This window comes from Lygodium microphyllum, chromosome 30, assembly GCF_053477565.2.
Source record: "Lygodium microphyllum isolate KBCC chromosome 30, Lygodium_microphyllum_v1.1.10, whole genome shotgun sequence".
Classification (NCBI taxonomy): domain Eukaryota; kingdom Viridiplantae; phylum Streptophyta; class Polypodiopsida; order Schizaeales; family Lygodiaceae; genus Lygodium; species Lygodium microphyllum.
Genome location: NC_141164.1, coordinates 41,425,140 through 41,447,978, shown reverse-complemented (window position 1 = coordinate 41,447,978; position 22,839 = coordinate 41,425,140). Strand labels below are relative to the sequence as shown.

General features: G+C 41.6%; 1 protein-coding gene across 3 annotated transcripts in view; it reads right to left on the bottom strand.

The window, feature by feature from the left end:
• Positions 1–22,839, bottom strand: part of EMB3006 (embryo defective 3006) — a 56,388-nt gene that overhangs the window by 7,750 nt on the left and 25,799 nt on the right. For 2 of the 3 annotated variants that reach the window (XM_087672672.1, XM_087672673.1), the window contains 2 exons: positions 10,592–10,624; positions 5,772–5,839 (listed from right to left, as the gene is read on the bottom strand). In XM_087672672.1, the coding sequence (XP_087528798.1) occupies positions 5,772–5,839; positions 10,592–10,624 (101 nt within the window). The remainder of the gene's footprint in view (positions 1–5,771; positions 5,840–10,591; positions 10,625–22,839) is intronic. The other variant, XM_087672674.1, reaches the window with a different exon arrangement.

The window sequence follows — 22,839 nt, the reverse complement described above, 5'->3', positions numbered from 1 at the left end:
ACATGTAGACCTTCTTACCCAATGATTTGTATTGTCAAGCAATGGATCGACATGCTCAGGTACGTGCACATCATTAGCAGGTTGCTGATTTTCAGCATTTTCTTGTTGTTGTAACCTATTTTCAGCATGTTCTTCTTGCTATTCTATTCTATCATGTGCATCTATTTGCTGTCCATTATCTTCTAATTGTAGCATAATGGGTTACTGCTCATTTTCAACATCAAAAGGAACAAAATCTTCAGCTAATGGCTGTTGAATGGTTGGCATTAAATACTATGTCTCGGCTACGTACAATCTTCCTACCCTGAGGAAGCCAAACTCTATAACCCATCTCTCCCTCATCTTCATATCCCATAAAAGATGCCCTTAATGGATTTCATGTCTAGTTCGGTCCTCCGTTCTACAGGTACATACACAAAGGCATCACAAACCAAAGACACGCAAATGGTCATATGAAGCAAATTTGCCTGACCAAACCTCTTCAGGAATGCCATTTTCCAATGCACGATTTGGAAAGCGATTGCATACATAAACTATAGTTTTAAGAGCCTCTCCCCAAAATTGCTACGGGAGATTAGCTATGGACGGCATGCATCAGACTCTCTCACAAAGTGCAATTATATCTTTCAATCATGCCATTTAATGCAAGGTTGTAAGGAGTTGTCAACTCCCTTTTAATACCATGCATCTCACAAAACGTTTTGAACTTATTAGAAACATACTCACCCCCATTATCCATTCTTATAGCTTTTAACTTAAGTCCTCTCTATGTGGTAACAAAAACATGAAACCTTTTAAAGGTATCCATCTCTTCCTTTTTGCTCTTTAACACATACACCCATGACTTTCTATTGAAATCATCAATAAAAGTAACAAAGTAACCTACACCCCCATATGAAATAACAGACATATTGCACACATTAGAGTGTACTAAATCAAGAGCATTAAACTTCTTAACAACACCAAAGTAATAAAACAACTTCACATGTTTTCCATATATGCAATCATTACAAAATTCGAGACCACAAGCTTTTACATCAAATCTTCCTAAAGAGGAAAAAATCTGAAAACCCTTTTGGCTCATATGGTCGGGTCTTTTGTACCAAAGTTCCATCCGTGAATGAACTTCAACCACAACTAAGAACTTGCCAAGTAATGCTTCACAATGCAAATTGTACAAAGTCCCCTTTTTGCTGCCTTTAACAATCAACATAGAGCCCTTGTGGACCTTCCAAGATCCACTACCAAAGGTAATAAAATACCCTCTTGCAACAAGCTGCCCAACTAACAATAGACTTTTCTTTATACCAAGTACATATCTAACATCCTATAGAATCAACTCTTGGCCATTTTCAAGGACCAAGTGAATGGTACCTACACCCTCTATCTCACATGCATAGTTGTTGCCCGAGTAAACCTTGCCTAGGCAACCTATAGTATATTCAAAAAATAACTTCAAAGAAGGAGTAACATGAAAAGAGGCACTGTGTCCACTATCCAAGATTGGGACAGCCCATCATGGGCTGAAAGTAAGGCATCAATTACCTCCTTTGTGGTGATGTGCATATCACCTGTTGTTGCCATAGTGTCTACATTGCATGAGGCTACAATGAGTATCTCTCCTCTGTCAGAGAGCTCTTCAATGACCACACTAGATGCAACATTTGCCTTTGCAATCTCTTTTGAGGGAGAGCTGTCATCATCTTTCTTGTCATCCTTCTTTTTCTTTTCCTGCGGTTTCTTTCTTTATTACTCTTTCTTGTAATGTCGGCACTCGCACTTTTATGCCCTTTACGTCCACACTGATAGCAAGGAACATCCTGTTGTTTGCCCTTGCTTTTACTTCTACTTTTGTCTTTATTTGATGCATTACCCCTCTTCTCTGACCTACCTCTAAGATGATAGATTAAGCCACTGCTTTTTCCATTGGACTTTCTTCTGATCTCCTCATTGAGGATAGAGCCTATTCAAAAACCCTTCACCCGCAGTTTGTGTTTTTGTGTTTCTGCATTTTGTGTTTAGGGTTTACGTTTAGGGTTTGTAGCCCTAAAAAGCAGCACCACCCTAGACTGATTATGCCTATTTATAGGCCACTCTCTCATTCATTCCTCACAGCAGATTCATTCACTCTGTCACCTCTTCTCTTCAACCTCTCCATTGCCCTCACACCCATTCAGGAGGACATTGCGGTTCGTGGTTTGTGGTTGTCTTCATCATCTTCCTTGTGCTACGACACCCTTGTTCCCTTGTATCACATTCACTCCATGATTCAAGACTTCAGCATTCCATTCATTAGAGTTTCTTCTCTCTTCTCTTCTCTTCTCTATGTTTGCTGAGTTCACTCCGTGTTCCTCTCCACAAAGCCTATTGTCTCTCCGGTACGTCATCTTTTGATATGTTATCAAAGCTGGATCTGCTCAAACAGTGGCAAAGATCCTCCACTCCAGTGGAGGCAAAGACCAATGGCAAGTTCGACATCCACTTTTCTTCTTCTTCTACCGTGTTTTACTACCGCATTTTACCGCTGCGTTCTACTACCACGTTCTATTGCGGCGTTCTACTGCTGCGTTTTACTACGGCATTCTACTACAGCGTTTTACTGCTGCATTCTACTGCCACTTTCCAACTTCTTCTTCCGAGCCCCAAATACCTTCCTTGGCACAACCGGTAGCACTTCCTTTGTCATCAGATGCTTTACAATCCGTGAGCTATGAGTGGTTGAAATCCCTTTCTCTCTCAGACTAGGATTCAAAGGGGGATTTTCTTACTTCGCCCTCAGAGAAAGCTTCCAGTTCTTCTTCGGCTTCACAGATGGCTCCTACTTTTACTCCTTCCAATTCAGAGAGGGACCCTATGTGCCATGAAGTTTTTCTCACACCACCACCTTTCACTTTTGAGAAGTGACTCTCCTTTGAGCAGTCCTTTCCTCTACTCATACCCAGGATCTAGAGGATCTGCCTAGATTGGGGCCCTTGGGTCTTCAGCAACGACTTGGTGGCTAGGCCCTCGTATTCCTTCCACGTTTTTGCATTTCTACATTTTGTGTTTAGGGTTGCAGTCCCAAAAAGGGGCGCCACCCTAGACTGACTGTGCATATTTATAGGTCCCTCTCTCATTCATTTCTCACAATTGATTCATTCAATCTGTCACCTCTTCTCTCCAGCCTCTCCACTGCCCTCACACCCCTTTAGGAGAACATTGCCGTTCGTGGTTCATGGCTGTCTTCATCATCTTCCTTGTGCTACGGCATCCTTGTTCCCTTGTATCACATTCACTCCATGATTCAAGACTTCATCATTCCATTCATCAAAGTTTCTTCTCCCTTCTCTTCTCTTCTCTTCTCCATGTTTACTGAGTTCACTCCGTGTTCCTCCCCGCAAACCCTATTGTCTCGCTGGTACATCATCTTTTGACAGAGCCTCTAACACCATCAAAGGTTAAAGCAGTGTTGTTGCTACGTGTAACAACCAAAGCCTCCTCACTATCAAATAAAGTCATCAGCAAGAAAATAGCTTTCAATTTATCATTGAAAGGCTGCAAACCAAAGTCCTACAACTGACTCAAAATCCCTGTGAAAGCAATCAAATGCTCAGATGTTGATTTAGACTCATCCAACTCCATGTTCACAAGCTTCCACATGAGATGTACTTGATTTACTAGAGTTGTATTTTCATAAATATCCACTAACTTTTTCCATATAAGATAAGTTGTATCAAGACGCTTAATGTCAAGTACATCATCAGATACAACCATTTTGATGTATGCAATGGCCTTCTTCTTGTTGAGTCTAGCCCAATCCTCATCTGCCATAGCTACAGACTTAGTTTCCAAGAGAGCATCATCACAGTCTTTGAGGAAAAAATGCTTTGTGTCCTGTCTTTCCATAGATCAAAGCCAGTGCCATCAAACCTCTTGATTTCAAGGAGGGATTAAGTGGCATTGCTGCTAAAAGCATTAATGGCCATTTGTCAGCAAAGTGCCAAGTACCAATGCTGTAATTTATGACAGCAAACAACAGGCTGAATATTCAGCTAATTTCAGCCCAAAATTTTAGGAAATAAAAGCAAGATTTAGTGTCACTGTATTACAGACAATGCCCAAATACAAGTACAGTAGTAGAGGAAATGACTTTCAGCGATATAACTGAAATTTCAGCATACATTACATGCATACATCATTGCCAAGTGACTCCCACTTCAGCAATGTCACCAAAAATACATCTGCAACAATCCTAGATCTGCAAACGATCTCTAAGACTGCTACACCATCAATATTCAGCAATACATCAACTCAATAGGAGCTACCTAATGCATACATATTTGTTCAAATCAACTTCTGATACATAAAAAAATACCCAAGAATTCTCTACAATTTCTTCAAAATCTCACAAGTGGAGATAAAAGACTCAAGTTCCAAAATTTCACTAACCAATCTGCCCCAATTGCATTAATATTTGCTCCCAAAAGCATAAGACGAGCAAATTTAGCGAAATTTCACAAAATTGCAAAAGCCCCAATTTCTCGGGTTCAAATGTGCACCAATGTCAATAAATTTAGCTCAGCTGAGCAAAATTTCACTGATACATAAAAAGCCCCAAATTTTTCAAAGCCAATGTGCACTACTAGCCCCAAATTTTAGCCAGGAAATTTCTAAAAAATTCTTAGCTCTACTTCCACGCGTGAACCGGGACCTGTGTAAGTGTGCCAAGTCACACAAAAAAAAAGTCAAACAAGCTGTCATCTGACTGTCGAGCGCTGTTGCGAGCTGCTGCCTGGGTCCTGCTGATTGTCGGGCATCAAACAAGGTGTTGACTGGGTCCCACTGGTCCAAACTGACTGCCGCCAGCTGCCGTGAGCTGCCACCTGGTCCATGCTGACCTGGGAACAATCGCCTGCAACCTGGGAACTGTCACCTGCACAGATTTAGGGTTTCTAATTATCTGTCTGTCCAGCACACACACGTGCCTGAAGCTAATGTTTCTTCGAGAACCGCACACACTTTAGCCAGAGCTCTGATATCAGTTTGAAGGGATGAGTGTGCAATGAGTGTGACACAGGAGTGGACAGCAGTGTTGAGTGTGTGAGAGAGAGAATCCCAAGATGAGTGTACCAGATTGTTATGGTACTCAAAGAATAAAATGTATTTATATGTTAGGGTACAAATAAGGATGTGTTCACAGCCGTATAACTTTACACGGAGATGAAGGGACTTCACACCCAACAGTAATCCCATTTCTGGTCAACCTAAGGCAAGTGACAAAAAGAGAGGCCCACAAAGCAGCATTGTTCCCCTCTACAGAATGGAGCAAAAATGTAAATTACGCCTATTTTTGGCTCATTGAGCAAAGGCATTATTCTCAGATGTTCAAATTGGAATGATAAGATAATGAACGATCACAAAAGGCATGAGTCTCTCTGAAACAAAAATCACAAAAACCCCATTTGATCCATCTACTCAAGCCAAGCTAATCTAGTTAACAAACAATGACCTTAAATGCCACAAATGCCTCTTCCTTTGCAGAGACAAAGACTTGCCCTACATTTTATGGTACCATGACAGTTGCAAGTGCAAGATTACTGCCAAATTTGCATCTCTGAACTTAAGAGTCAAGTTTCTAAAGTATCTCAATAACATAGAAGTGGAAGAATCCTTATAATTTTTACAAGCATATATTAAGCCCCTTGCAACTCCCATAAACTGAAGAGATTTTTTTATTGTTTAAACTTGAGACACTAACAATATTTTATTTTTCCATATACAGTAGCCATCACCTTCTTTGCAAGTTTGTTTCATCCAAGTCTTGCCCAAAAGTAAATCTATCAGCCAGTGCATCTGAAACCTGTTAGAAAAGTATGATCCAGCACACTTTAACTATGTCAATTTTAATCTGCAACTCACATATCAGCCAACTTTGAAATGTCAATAGTAACACACCCTAATGGATTCCAGTTAAGAAGTCTTGGATTTCTTCAAATATATACGGATTCAGGCTGACAATCGAATGACTTCTGCTTATAGGCCAGAAGTTTGATAGCCTTTGGGATTTAACCAATGATGTAAAAAGCCTATTATTATACTATATCTTTTCCATCTTTAAAGACTTGAGAAAGTCTCAGAACATACAAAAGTCAAGTGCTCTCCATTTAGAGTCTACAAAATTCTATAAAGATCTTGGCCCTTATAAAATTAGCTTTCGCAAATGCCAACACTTCGTTCATTTCATCAAAATTCCTTTGCTTGAGACCATTCATTTTGGAAACCGACAGCAAAAGGAGCTGTAGATTGATGATTGTACATGAGCATGAATGGGCTAAGACATGTTGCAAGATTAGCATTATTACAAGCAAACTCTGTGACGATAACTTCCCCAGTCTAATTGCTTGCAACCACATCGTTTAGGGTTTGGTTAGCTCTCTACATTTAACCGTTAGACTGTAGATGATCAGCAATAATTCTAAGCTACACATGCATAGCCTTACATAAGTGGCTGTTAAATTTTATATAGCTACTCAGCAAAAATCCATCCTGGCTTGAATGTTTCCGCATCCATGCTGATAGGAATCAAATGAGCCATCTTGGTTAGGCTATCAGCAATCACCCATTTGCCCAAAGGGATCAGCCCAGTGATGTGCTTTATTTATCTGATACTTTGGGCAAGGTACTGATAATCTTAACCAATTATATCAACCCTTCAAAAGAAATGTTCTCTCTGAATTTTCGGATGTCCCAGAGGACTAAAAAGACTCTCACAACATTGTACTTCAGACCGCTTACATTTCAATTACTAACTTTTTCCATGGCAAGTCCAGACTAGGACTCTCACATAAAAATTGGTCCGCCTAAGGTTACATGCATTCATGATTACTACCATATTTTTAAACAAAAAAGTAAAGATCCTGACTATTAACTCCTGAAGTAGATGTCATGCTAATTATGTGAGTCTACCCCAAATTACCAACTCAACAAAAGAAAAACTATGCTAAAAGCAGACACTTAGTTTTGAACAATGCTTGGATATCCATTGTCCGTGCCAAACATAGGAAGCAAGACACATTTAACAACCTTGCTTTCATTGTAGATGTGTTCTTCCCTGGAAAAATTTAAGGATGAATCAATATGCAATCGGGACTTTCAAAGGAAAAGACAAGCATGCTTTTTGATGTTGACACCAAATGGAGCTAGAAAAGCGAGCTTGCAAGGCTTAAAATTCTATAAGCATAGCACTAGGTTGAAAAAGCAATTTATCTATGGGCTAAAATCTTCTTGCTTTTGCTTCATCTCTTGAGATATAATGAAGAGGATGGCCTGACCTAGTTGCTTGCCTACCATGATGACCTTGGCAAATCTGCTCCCTCTTCCCTTGCTCGCTGGTAAAAGCCCTACTGGGCATAAACTCCTTGTAACTGAGTAAAGACTGGCTGATATGCTTGCTTGCTGGAGGACTAGGCTTAGTGGGTGGGTGGTGGTTGGTGATGGGTGGCAATTAGCTAAATGCTTAGTTGCAGAAAAAGCACTAGTTGCAGGCAGCTATGGCATGGCTGATTGCAATTGACAGGTCCCCAAATATGCACTAAGATTTACATTAAGAACTTATTGATGTTTGTGCTGCTGTTGCAGCCTCGGCTGCAGTCCACGACCTGTATACAAACAAGCTTGAGACACTCTGCAAAAGGCATCACTACCCTCAGCACCAGTTTGCATGTAGCCATGTCTTCAGTTTCCAAGCTTGCGACTCCTCAGGTGCTAGTGTAAGAAAATGCATAAGCATAGAATGAGCAATCCACCCCATAATAGGCCCTCATGGATATCCAAGCCTAATATATCAGGGCCCTACTCTGATCCCACCCATCATGGCACTAGCGAGTCAATCACACTGAAATCCAACTTGGGCCAATGACTGTATACCTCCACTGACCTATTTGCACAAGCCAGCTTGCCCACCATAGGACCGCATCTAGTGTGCCCAAACACATGTAATCTGCTTACTGTGTTATAATTGTCACTTGGAATCCAAGGGATGGGAAACCCCACCAAACCACAATGCTCTTCAAGAACCACAATTCCACCTGATCATATGTGTTTCCAAATGAAAGCAAGGCAACATCCAAATTCTTGCTAGAGTCTAGCCACAAATGTAGCTTCCCAAAAGAGTGAACTCATTATTAATAGGGTGAGGAATAAAAGCAAGTGATGAAAGATTGTAGGTTGGTAGGACCTCATATGCTGTGTCTAAATAAAGTGATAGGTCTCCCTTGTTTCATTTCAAGGGAATCTCATCCTACAACAAACATAAGTGATTTAAGCAATAAGCCTTGCAGAGATGGCTAAGAGGATTGAAGCAGTAGTAGGATGACGAAACTCCTGAGGCTTTTCCTCCACCAAACAAAGTTCAAAGAATACCTGATCTTGTTGCATGGCAACCACGTAAGTTAGAAAAGACTTCTTGAAGGCACTGAGTAGAGGTCAAAGCAAAGCATGAATCTCTTCCCTTTCAATGAAGTGCTAACAAGCAAGTCTGAACTGATTCTCTCAAAATACTGTTAAATGTTTGGCAGCCCTTTCCCAAGATGGATGCCCCTGTCTAACATTTTGTTGCAACTTGTAATTAGACAAGCATTGAACTACAACTATCAAGACTCGTGTGAAACAAACAAAGCAAGTTTGAAAGGTTCAGAACAGATGATAAATAGTAGACCACTTGTAACAAATCTAAGCATTCAGTCAGAAAGGGCATAAGAAATCAGTAGAAAGGCACACATTTGCCAAAAGCACAGCACATGTGGAGATATATGATGAGGAATCTTCATAACACATGATACTATTTTTGGTGAATCAATTATTTTTAACTGAATACCTTTCCAGAAAGAGGAGGCATTAAGACTGCCTTTTCTGAAGTTGCGAAAGAAAAAAAAATGTGGCAAGAAAGTTTTGTGGAGTTTGCATATTGAGCAGACCAAGCAATCAAGTCAAAGACTCAAAGCATTGAGCTAAATTACTATTAGCTTTCATTAAACAGCCCCAAAACTCAAGTTAATTAATGAATTTTAACCATTCTTTTAAACCAAGAGTGGTTCAAGAGTTTTTCAATGTCCCATATGTAAACCCTAATTTGGGAGGCCCCAAACTTTCTATATATTTATCAACTTGCCCTCCCATTCAACCTAATCTCATTTTTGCTAGTTTCAGATGCTAGAACTTTGTTGTCCACACCCATTCGTGGATGACACATCTCAGCCAAAGCTGTCCTACACTTTCTTCACCCATCCGACACCTATTTCCAACCTCTACCTCACAACCTAAGCCACTTCCTACCGTTTTATTGTTGTGTTTTACTGCACTGGCATCTTCCTATCAACTTGCAATGTCCTACTAGCTTGCATTTGCAGTTTTCTCTCTCCTAACTGCTCTTTCTATCACTAATATGGCATCTACTGCTGCATTTGCTGCTGCCAGACGTCTTTGGAGGCTGCCTTGCTGTGTTTCAAGATCCATCAAAGTATGACACACTCTCCAGCTCATTACCTCTACCTCGATCCTTGAGACACAAGAGTTCAAGGTACACTATTCATTCACTGCATAGTGTGTTTGCTACATGAGCATTGTATTGTATTATATATTATACAAATTCATTCATTTGAGACTCCTCAATATGTTCATTGTCTCTAAGTTACCCTAACCCTAATTTTATTCTGTTCAGTTTGCGCTTTGTCGTTTGTATTTGTGGTTCTCCATTAGGGTATTTCTTTATACAAAGCGCATTCAGCACACTCAAACCCATATGCACTCACAAACAGTAGCTCAAAGCTGATTCACACTTTTTGCTCATGATACCAAACAAAAAATGTGTTGTGCTGCAAGTGAGCCCATTCACAAAAATAGCTCAGCTCTTCATAGGCATGTGCATGAAATATAAAAGACCATTCATATGTCTGGACAGTCAGGCCTGGACATAGCATTTAAATAAGCACCAAGTCCTCAGACTTCAGGGGCATGGAATTCACCCTTGGACATAAATTCTTAGCATGAATGTCCTGCCCCTAAAAATCAGAATGAGGAAGTCAGTGACAGTAACAGAAGATTATAGCTGAAGGAAAATGGCTTATACTACACCTTTTATCTTAATCGGTGACTAGAACAAGAACATAGGTCCAACTTGAACGACAGTAAAATGCACCTTCAAATTGTTAAATCTGTGGAAGAAAAAGGTGTGTTTTTGGTTCTATAGCATGGACCTATGTCAATATTAATGAAAAAGAGACATGAAAAACATCACAGAACATAAAAGGCAAATTGGGTGAGAAATGGTAGAGTACTCAGTATCCTCATGTGTGGTTTATTTTTACAATCTCTTGCCATCACACACAATGAGCTTATACTTCCTTACCATTGCAAACAGAGGGAATTTTCTGTTGATTAACTAGATTATATCTTAGCTCTACCTATGGAAAGCTTCAAGGTCTTGAGCTTTTTCAAGTCAACAGTCATTAGCCCTCAATCAGTTGCATTTATTCAAGGTAATTTCTATTCACCCAAGATGAATTTAAAACTAGAAAATACTGGCATTGCAACTTCCTGATCAAAATTAACTCACCCTTGTCTCCTCGCATATATCACCAAACTCCTCCTTCAAAAAAAATCAGAGAACCCAGTGAGCATGTGACGAAATCACAAAAGTCATAATAAAAGCAATTAATATGTTTGTAGAAAGCTGGATTTCACAAACAAAGCTTCTAACAATATGACACGTCATACTAGATTGTTGTATATCAGCTGAATTGTTACTATCTAGACAAGGAGAGCAGAGACTCAAGCAAATGTAAAGGTAAGCCCAAACAACATGAGGGACTTAATTGCTAAGATGATGTCATAATATGAAGCAGTATATAGTGCAGGTATGATACTTTCCTTACATATGCCATGATTCTCATCAGTTAACTCGGATACAACAGCAAGGAATTGTCGGAATAGCAAACTCCCCGCCATCACATCGCAAAGCTGCCCCTGTCACGAAGCGCCGGTCCTCCCCCCCCCGCGGCCGCCTACCCCCCCGCGCGCTGCCCCTGCCTCCTCTGCCTTGAGGCCCAGCCAGGCAGTCACACCACCAATTTGAAAACAGCAATCCCCCCCCCCCCCCTCCCTCCTCGCCATCGACTCCCCCCCCCCCCCCCCTTCCAATTGCTCCCTCCCCCTGCAGCAACTCCCCCCGCCCCAATAGCACAGCAACGTGATTGGTAGGTTCCCAGCAAGACGCACAATGAAAACCTTTGGTCAGATGCCGGCGCATTCTACAAGTGCCCCCCAGTCAAACACCTTGCGCATCATCCTCTCTAAGGAACAGCTCTTAGCTTGGTCAAGTCATTGGACACTCCCCATCGAGGACCTAACTGCGGGATTGGCTCCCACTCCACGTCGCGCATTGGCACAACACAGATCGTAGAGGCAATCCTCATGGGCCGAGGGATCTTCATGGTTCGACTCACCTCTGCAGACGCAGCTCATGAGTTAGTGGAGAGCTTGCCCTATGCCTCCACGAAGGGGGTCATTTCCATGGTTCCCTGGTATAGCCGCTTCACAGTGGAGACATTTGCGCTCCACAACAGATTTCTCAGACATCCAGTCACCTTACTTTTCCCTGGACTAGCAGTAGAGTACCGCCAATTAGTAGAGGACTTTGGACAACTCTTCGGCATAGTTCTTATTGCCTCCTTCATGGATGCAGTGGCAGTTGCAGGAGACCCAAAGGTACGAGAGGCAGTGAAAGACACAAAGAGTATACCCAAGTTCCTAGAGATTGAGGCAAGAGGTCACTCCTTTAGGCAACAAGTCATCGTGACTGGGCAACCAAGGCAATGTCTGCACTGCCACGACTTTGGGTATCAGGCAGTAGATTGCACACGTATCGGAGCCAAGGCGACTCCGCCGACAGGTCCGCAAGTGGACGCTGATGGCTTCACACGGGTCCAGAGACGACAGAGAGGGAGACGGCAGGGGAGAGCCGCGGCCATCTCCTCAGACACATCCTTGTCAGCAGGGATTAGGAGGGCGAACGACACCCCCTCGGCAAAGCACTCTATAGCCCGCTGTCAGAGGGGTTTTTGTCGAAAGGTCGAATCCACCGGGGATCAGAAGTAGAAGGAAGTAGAGACAGGAGATAGAAGAGAAGATAGAGAATACCCAAGTGGTAAACACGACAAAAACAAATCACAATGAATTGAATCAATATGTATTGAAAGAACCTGAAATCTTTGCACTACTCAGAAGCAATCTCCAGGCATTAGTTCTCCTGGAGCTCCTTCGTAGACCAAAAACGTGGATCAGAAAAATCAGCTCTTTCTCTGCTGCCCGGAACCCAAATCTGATGGCTCCGAAAGGGGGGGTAAAACCCAGGACACCCGATCACGGATCTCCCAGATCACTCCTTCTTCTTCCTTCAATTCAATCTGCAGTTTTCAACCTGTTTACAGCAATTGCGACCGCGCGATTTCGTCAATCTGTCTTTCTTATGAAAAATCTCCTAACTGGCTGAAAACGTAACTAGCTTTTTGCATGCCATCCTAATCTAGAAGCTTTTTCTAACTTTTTTGGATTTTTACAATAAATAATATCAAAAATAGACTAAAATTATCCAAAAATCTAGTATTTTCGAATAATCTATGCAACTCACACTAGTACTAATGGCTCAGATCACATTGACTCTCTAGATCAATAGAGAAGTCGGATGATGATGCATTCCATACTTTTTCATACTGTGTTCTCATAACATCACGACATCCACCCCCTCTGAACCTGCACATCCTCCGATATGTGCCAAATTCCTAGTTGTCACCGGATTCTGAGTCCTCCTCATCCTCTGCAACCATATCCTTTACTTCTTCATCTTCCATATCTTCCTGGCTAGCCCCTGTATCATGGCCACTATTTTCTTCCAATTCCGACAACTCATAGGCAGTAGATTCCCGCCTTTTGAATAATTTGATTCTTTTCCCTGCTACCGGAAGTTTTATGGCTGTCCCATCCAGCTTATTTAATGCGTAAGTAGCATTATCAAACACCTGTCTTACCACATAGGGTCCAAACCATCTTTTGTAAACTTTACGCATGGCACTATGCTGGTTATCTAAACTGCTATCATAAACAAATACCCAATCCCCATCTTGTATGGTTCTTGGTCTCAGTCTATGTAGGTCAAACCGTTTCTTGTTCTGTATCCTTGTTGCCTCTAAGTCTTCTGACTTTCTTTCCAACTGTCTAATGCGTAAGGCCAACAACTCCTCTCGATTCAACTCCTCCTCCCAAGGTAACACACTCCATGTGACTGTCATCTCTTCTATCGGCATGATAGGTTTTTGACCATATATCAATTCTGCAGGCATATATCCTGTAACAGCACTATGAGTTGTTCTGTCAGCCCACAAAGCATAAGGGAGCAATCGTGACCACTCTTTTATCTTCTTTCCACATGCTTTTGCCAATGCCTTCACAATAGGTGGATGACCTCTTTCAATTTTTCCATTTCCTTCAGGGTTATAGGCTGAAGTTAAAGCAAGCTTTATCCCCAACCGTGCAAAGAAATCATGAGCTTCATCTGCATCCAACTCACCCCTATCTGCTGTAATTTTTCCCCCACAGCCATATCGACAAAAGATCTCTTCTAAGAGAAAAGTACATACGGCATTTGTCGCCTTAGTACGTAGAGCTCTCCCTTCCACTTGATTAGTCAAGTCTTCACAAGCAAGCACAAGATACCTCATTTGCCAAAGACCTGTAGGCATTATAACCAAATCAACCATCCACTTAAAATGAAGAGACAATGGATATGTGGGTTGCTATCCATCCCGATGTCTCACAATTGAATACATTTGACTGAAATTCTACACATGAATCATTGAGTATTGGTCACAGAAAATGCAGGACATGCTGGACAGTAAGATCAGTGAATTCAGAGATCTGCAAATTGTAATTCTGCACACGAATCATTGAGTTTTGGTCACATGCTGAACAGTAAGAACAGTGAATTCTGCACATGCTGGACAGTAAAAACAGCGAACTCTAGACATGCTGGACAGTAAGAACAGTGAATTCAGAGATCTGCAAACTGCAATTCTACACAGGAATCATTGAGTTTTGATCACAAAAAATGCTTTCCTAAAAGGGATATTGATCTGTACATATTGTACTGTTCTTATGCAGCTGGGATTTACTCAGAAGAGATGAAAGCCAATTGTTCACAGGCTATGTATTTTGGAACATTATCATTTTTGTAATTTTCCATCTTTTAATTGATAAAGAAATACCGAGAGGGGCGCCAGTCTTCGGGGCCAATCTGGTGTTGAGCGAGAGAGTGAGGTCTCTGCTTGTGTGTGTGTGTGTGTGTAAAGACTAGGTGTTAATTGAAGGAACGACCACTTTATGTGAGTCATAGGCCGGTTTCATGGTTCCATCCCGAGGATTTGAATTCTTTTCTGTAAGAATTTAAGCTCGGACAGTTTTGGGCGAAAAGGCCATACATAGGTTTTACAGAGATTACAGAACTAGAGAGATGGCAGACATGGATAAAGGCAAAGGAAAACTCCCTCATGAAGAAGAGAGTTCTTCTACTCGTAGACACCGAAGAGAGACTATTGGTCCACAGGTGTCAACACCTTCTAGAACCGACATTGAACCACAGGATGAGGAGCAAGAAAAAGAGGACTTGTTTATGGCACAGCTCCTCAGTATGGTTGACTCTTTCGAACAGCTTGTAAAGAATCCTCGAATGCAAAAATTTTTGAAGTCACATAATGAGGATTCTCAGGCTAAGTCATCACATCATACCATGGAGCGCTCAAAAAGGCAAACTTCTAATGTGCGTGAGCATGTGGAAAAGACACCAAACATGGAGACAAGTCCAGTGCAACAAGAAGCACGAGCATAGGACCAAGGAGTGAATGGTCAAGGCAGTAATGCACAAGTGGCACAACAGACTATTCCTCCTAAGTTTGCTACCTACCTTGGTTACTTTGGTGGTGGGTCAATTTTTCAAGCAATGACTGGATTACCCATGGGTTATCAAGGATACTTGCCTAGAGTGCCACCAGGAATGATACTTATTGAGGTAGTGAACCCACTTTATGCTAATATTGGTCTACAGTCCGATTATCAAACTCTACAGAGTCCTTATTTGATGCCTGGAGTACAAAATGCAGCCGATTTTTTTCAGCCTAGTGGACATATGGCAGCTAAGACAAGTGAAATGAATGCTGATAATGCGCGTAAGGGACTCCCCTTTTTACAGCCACCTATCTATGACAACCTGACACCAAAAAGTGCAAAGCCTAAAGACTATAAAGAGGGTGGTCATGCAGTAAAGTTTGAAACCTTCGGTGGTATGCAAGATAAGCTGAAAGCTTTGACATTTATACAGCAGTTTGATGTAGCTTACATAGGAGGGAATTTTACTGAGACTTCTAAGGTGCAAAAGGCTGCAACTTTTTTGAAAGGTAATGCTTTGCAGTGGTGGAACATATTGTTGATGCAAGGATCTGCACCTACCACTTGGATCCATTTTAAACAGTTGTTTGTAGCCTCATGGTTAACTAACACGTTTGAAGTAGATGTCATGACTACATGGCATAAATTGGACGCGGCAAATTGTACGGATTTAGAAGAGTACAATAAGAAATTTTGGGAAGCACCTTTGCCCGTGAGTTCTTACAGGACAGTGCCCCTGTTAGAACAAATTGAAAAGTATTGTTGCAGCTTGCCCGAAGCCATCAGAGATGATTGTACGAAGACTAGAGTTACAAATATGGTACAGTTAATTGAAAATGCTAGTGTGGCAAATGCATTGTTGAAAGGAAAAGCTGACAGCTTTAAAGACACTAAAAAGAAGGATTCTCAATTTAAGCAGGATCCTGGCAAGAAGAAGAAGCAATTTCCAAAAAAGACCAGCTTTACAAAGAAGTCTTTTTGGAAGAAAAGATTTCAGCAGCAACCTCAGACTTCTTTGAAACAGGGTGAAGGACAGAAGAGGCCACTTTTTGGCAAATCATTTGAAGAAAGAAAGGCTTTAATGATGGCTCGTAAATACTTTATTTGTGAACAGAAAGGCCATATTGCTTCTAAGTGCCCACAGCAATCTTCTAAAGATACGGAGGATAAAGATGCGCCAAGTAAATACAAGCCCTTAATGCCTGATATAGTGGGAGATCAATCAGCTGATGATGCTACAGAATTGTGCAGAGCTTGGGAAAAGATCAGAGATTCCACATTGCTTATTTTCTTTGATCCTGGAGCTCGTGCAAACTTTATCTCACCGGCATTGGCAACTAAGCTGGACATATGTCCCGAGGAAATGGGACCAGTTGGACAAGCCGATTTGGCATGCCCAGGACATACTGAACCTGTCACCCCCATTCTTGGCAAACTTCGTATGCATATTCAGAGCTATGTGGACATAGAGGACCAGTTGGACAAGACGATTTGGCATGCCCAGGACATATTGAACCTGTCACCCCCATTCTTGGCAAACTTCGTATGCATATTCAGAGCTATGTGGACATAGAGGAGTTCCATATTATGCCTTTAGAGGGTTGTGATGTTCTGTTGGGTATCCCATGGTGCCACAGGAAGCACGCTATCTTGGATACTTACAATAGAATGATTACTCTTGTACATAGGGGCAAGACTCATATGTTAGATGTGAAGCTTAAGTCCCAATTGTTTCTGCTTTTGCAATTACATCTGTAATTAAAAATCATATTTCTACGTACTTGGTTTTTGCGAAGCAAGTTAATGAAGTTGACAGTAATGTGTCTGTACTAGATGAAAGTAGAAGGGCTTTCTTGGATAAATTTAGTGACTCTTTCTCAAATTCATTACCAGGAGAGTTACCCCCTGAGAGGCCTAAAGATCATACCATAGATCTTATTCCAGGGACTAGTCCGCCCAATAGGCCACCGTACAAGGTGAGTGCGGCACAGCAGAAAGAGATTATGACACACGTTAATGAGCTTTTAGAGAAGGGACTAATTCAACCCAGTAGTTTTCCGTTTTGTTCACCTATGTTATTAGTTCAAAAAAAGAACGGCTCTTAGCGAATGTGTATTGACTACAGAGTCTTGAATAATAACACGATCAATAATAGGTTTCCAATTCCGAGGATAGATGACATTCTTGATCGACTACAAGGAGCAGGAATGTTTAGCAGGATAGATTTGAAAAGTGGGTACCATCAAATCACAATCAAGCCAGAGGATATCCATAAGACTGCTTTTAGAACGACATTTGGTCTCTATGAATTTTTAGTCATGCCGTTTGGATTGACCAATGCTCCTGCTACGTTTAATAGGATGTTGGATAGAATTTTCCGCCCTTATCGAAGTTTCGTTGGCACATTCTTTGATGATATGATTATCTTTTCAAAGAATGAAGAGAAGCCTAGAAAACACCTAGTTGTAGTCTTTAATGAGATTAAGCATAACAGATTGCTCATTAATGGTAAGAATAGTGATTTCTTTTTGAAAGAAATTCACTTCCTTGGGCACATAGTTTCTAAAGATGGTGTGAAGATGGATCCTGCAAAGATAGAAGCAATTGTCTCTTAGCCAGACTTAAAAACCGTTCATGATGTCCGCAGTTTTCTTGGCTTATGCTCTTACTACAGAAGATTTGTAAGACACTTTGCAGAGATTGCTTCTCCTTTGCATACGCTTGAAAAGAAGGATGTCAAATGGCAATGGACTGACAAAGAGAAATCAGAATTTAGATGTTTGAAGGGAAAAATGACTACAGATCCAGTACTTATTTTGCCAGATCTGTCTAAGCCATTTGTAGTGCAGTGTGATGCATGTGGAAACAGCATTGGTGATGTATTAATGCACAATGGCCGAGTTGTGGCATACGAGAGCAGAGTACTTTCTATCATTGAAAGGACTTACTAAATTTATGAGAAAGAATTATTGGTTGTGATCCATGCACTCTCTAGTTGGAAGCACTATGTGCTTGGTGCTGATTTTGTAGTGCAAACGGATCATCAAACACTTAGATACTTTCTCACACAGGCTAAATTGTCAGAGAAATACATGCGTTGGGCAAATTTCCTATCTATGTTTCATTTTCAGATAGTGCATGTGGAAGGCAAGAAGGCAATAAGAATGTAGTTGCAGATGCTTTATCTCGCAAACCACAGGTGTCAGCTGTTTCAATTCCTTATCACCATGAATTGGATGATATGAAAGAGCAGTATGCTAATGACGAAGATTTCTCTGAAATCTATGAACAGTTGATCAATGGCCAACATCATGATCATTATGTGTTCAAAAAAGGCTTTATCATGATGCATGGAAGACTATGCATTACAAAACAGTTAAGGCCAAAAGTTTTATTGGAAATTCAAGCTCCACTGTATGAAGGACATCGTGGTATTAATGCTACAGTCAAAGCGGTAGAGACTTTCTTCTATTGGCCAACCTTGAGATCTAATGTTGATGCATATGCCAGATCTTGCCTTGGATGCCAAAAGGTCAAATTTGATAGACACAAGGCACCAGGGTTATTGCAACCACTGCCTATTTCAAAAAGGCCATGGAAAAGTATTGCCATGGATTTCATTTTTGATCTTCCAAGAACTTCTTCAAGGAATGATGGAATCTGGACTATCATTTGCAGATTCAACAAACAGACACATTTCATTCTTGTAAGGAAAAAGATTAAGTCAAAACACATGGTAAAGATATTTATGCAAAATATCTTCAAGTACCATGGAATGCCACAGTCAATTGTGAGTGATAGAGACCCTAGAATGACTAGCTTGTTTTGGAAAGCATTGTTTGAAAACATGGGCACTACGCTGAAATTTTCATCTTTTTTCCATCCACAAACTGATGGACAGTCTGAAGAAGCAAATTCGACTGTTTTAGATCTACTGAAGTGTTATGTTTCAGATCATAAGACTTCTTGGGAACACTACTTGCCATTGGTTGAGTATGCATACAATAATATAGTACACTCATCTACTGGCAAAGCACCTTTTGAGATTGTGGAAGGTGGAAAGAAATTGCCTCCCATTTTACAGACAAAAGATAACATCTTTGAAGCAGATCGCTATGTAAAAGATTAGGAAGAAGCATATAAAAAGGTCAAGTCTGCCCTAGAAAAGTCAAGCTAAACAGAAAAGAGCTACTAATAGTCATCGTCAGGAGCTCTTGTTCAAAAAGGATGATTGGGTCTTATTGCGTTTTGAAAAGGCACGTTTGAGAAAACAGAAGGGCAAGGAACGTTTGTTTCCAAAGCTGAGTATGCGTTACTATGGCCCTTTTCAAGTTTCAAAGAAGATCAATGGCGTAGCATATAAGCTAAATTTGCCAGAGAATTGGAAAATTCATAATGCATTCCATGTGAGCCTATTGGGGCCTTTTATTGATAAAGTGCCAGAAGATATGGTTCAAGAGGAACAGCCTGAAGTAGAGGAATTAGATGAGATTCTAGTTCCTGAGCAGATCCTAGCACATAAGGATAGGAAAGTGAAAGATAGAGTTATAAGAAGATTTTTGGTGAAGTTCAAGACTTATTCACCAATGGATGCCAAATGGATGTAAGAGGCTGAATTTGCACATTCGCCTCAGTTATTGCAACTTTACCAAGAAGCTTTCTTACTGGAATCTACAGTGACTTAGAATGTTTTTTGAAGCAATGTACATTCTCTATTGTACAGTTGAATACTGCATCTCATTGAATAATGCACAATGTATGGTTTACATTTAGGATTAACATGTGTATCATTGAATGAAATCTCAATGCTTTGAAGTTGTATTTGTTACACTTCAGTTGAATGAATATGCATGTTGTGACACTAATAGTTCGTGCATACATGCTATCGCCCTATGTTGCATCCGGAAACATGTATATTAGAAAGGCTCCTAGTAATCATAGTTGGATACAGGATGTAATCCTCCACCTATGTAAGACTTGAACTTGCAATGACACAAACGATAGTGGGGAAACTCCTACCATCGCCCCATGTCATCTGTTAGCAAGTGATACATGCAATGGCACTAATAACATGGAGAATCTTGTTATCACCCTATGTCATCCGTTAGCATGTGTGGCATGTAATCGAGGTCGCTTGCTTCTTTCAAGAGGGGGGTATGTCACCAAGTGGTGATACTTTTTACAGTTGCTTTTCTTATTTACTTATATAAATATTTTATTTTTCTTTTCTTTTGTTGTTATTGCTTCTTACCCCTAGAGTTCTCTTGGAATAAGCCGGGATCTTTGCATGGCCAGAAGAGACAGCCATTGGGACAAATTGGACTAATGGTTTGTCTGAGCCTTAAGACTGGTCCCATATTGAATGGACACTGAAGAATAGAATGCCAATGGTTTGGGACTGTGTGCTTAACCACTAGAGATGGTGCAGGACAATGAGCCTATAGCCAAGACAGAAGATGCACATGTGAGAATGCTCACGGAATAAAAGTCACCGTAACTAAGCCACATTACACTTTTTGATGTGGTCACAATGATAAAAGTTGCTCAGAACAACTTGAGGCATGCACGGGTCACCATCCCTAAAATTTAGGGAGTTACTATTTTTGGACCCTAGAATCTGTTCACGTCATTATCTTCGTTTTTGCACAATGATTAATTCTCTGGTCTGTGCTGAGGTCAGATTTTGCACCGATCATGGAGAATTTTAGACCAGAAGGTTTAAACGGAAAAATTGTTACATGTATGCCATGTGGCACAAATTCCGAAAAAAGAGAGAGAGAGAGAGAGAGAGAGAGAGAGAGAGAATTTAAAAAAACGTAATAGGCATAAGGGGCAAATGGGAGAATAAAGTTTTGAGGAGCTGAGGGAAGATTGCTGCAAGAAAATCAGCCATGGAGAGTACTTCTACATCTCTGACTCAAGTAGGGAGGTAGAGATTGCTCCCTCTTATCAACTCTCTCTCTATTCTCAGAGAAAATGCTTCGCATGATGGGCTGATTCCATCAAAGGTACAATTCTGTGTTTTCTCTGAAATTTTGCACATGAATCATTGAGTATTGGTCACAGAAAATGCAGGACATGCTGGACAGTAAGAACAAAACAGTGAATTCAGAGATCTGCAGATTGTAATTCTGCACACGATTCAGAGTTTTGGTCACATGCTGAATAGTAAGAACAGTAAACTCAAGACATGTTGGACAGTAAGAACAGTGAATTCAGAGATCTGCAAACTGCAATTCTGCACAAGAATCATTGAGTTTTGGTCATAGAAAATGCTTTCCTAAAAGGGATATTAATCTGGACATGCTGTACTGCATTCTTATGTAGCTCAGATTTACTTAGAAGAGATGAAAACCAACTGTTCACAGGCTAGGTATTTTGGAACATTATCATTTTTGTAATTTTCCATCTTTTAATTGATAAAGAAATACCGAGAGGGGCGCCGGTCTTTGGGGCCAATTTGATGTTGAGCGAGGGAGTGAGGTCTCTGCTTATGTGTGTGTGTATATAGACCAAGTGTTAATTGAAGAAACTACCGCTTTATGTGAGTCATAGACCGGTTTCATAAGCACCCCCCCTAATCTACACCCGGTACAGGTGATCCTCCCCACGCCCACTCCCCCTCCCACAAGAGGTGATGAGCCACACACGCCTACATCCTCCTTGCACCAACAGTCCTGCCCCCCCCCCCCACACAGCCACCAGCTCATCTGCCCCTAACGCTCGTCATACTTTCCCAAGACAAGCGCAGCTACTACCACAGGAGTTCTTCGGCAATGGCCCATGGTATTACCTAAGAGTTGCGGAGCGTGGAGAGTTCCCACTACCTCTAGAGGTGGGGATCTTCGTGGTGTGTAAGTCAAGGAGGGGCAAGGTCCATCTACTAGCACTACCGGACGGAACTACGCCTTTTTCCTTCGGTCCTCTCACTCAAGGGATTGGACGATGACACAGATAGAGGAGGAGGTGAAGAGTCATGTGTGGCGGACCACATCTCCCAATGGATGGGAGATGAAGGACTAGCGCTGTTTGCACAGCAGTGGCCAGGTTGCATGATGGACATTAACTGGTGGACTGGTGCCAAGGTCCCACACTTGAGCATTATCTTTCGTGCCCCTCTGCAGTGGAGAGCTCCGATGGACGTGATCGAGTGGCCCCTGGTACACGCGGCCCATTTCTACCAGTGTACAAAGTCACGACTCTTAGCATGGCTGATAGATGCATTGGTAGTACCACCTGGAGCATCTATCACCCCCATAGCCGCCCGAGGGCCACCATGGGGGACTGGAGTTCGCCGTCCAAGCCTGCAGCAAGGCATACTTATATGCCCCATAGTTCTTCATTCTCATCAGCAGCTTCCACACCGAACAGATGCCTGTTTGGTCAATCACAGGTTTCTCCATGAGCTTGCACCTGGCATCCTGGAATGTGAATAGTCTCCACTACAATGAAGCACGTGGTTCGAGGAAGTTGATTGTTCGGCAGGAGTTGCAACCGGCCCTTGCGAGACAGATAGGCATCCTGCTTCTGCAGGAGCACAAGCTCACCCTTACCCAGGCCCGTCAGGTAGGGAAGGTTCTCCCAGGCAGGTCATAAACCTACTGGGAATACGCCATTGGTGCCCACGGCAGGAGTGGAGGCGTATGCATCTCTATTGGCCTGAGCCTTACCGCCTGCGTACGCGATCATGGGGCAATTGTGGCAGGGAGGATTCTATGGGTCAGGTTGGATATTGGGGACTCATGCATCGGAGTCCTCAATATCTATGCTCCCACTGAGGTCAGCGCATGCAGCAAGTTCTAGGTGGAGATTGCAGCAGGACTCCCAGAGGTGGACTCCTGGATTGTTGAAGGAGACTCCAACAACCTA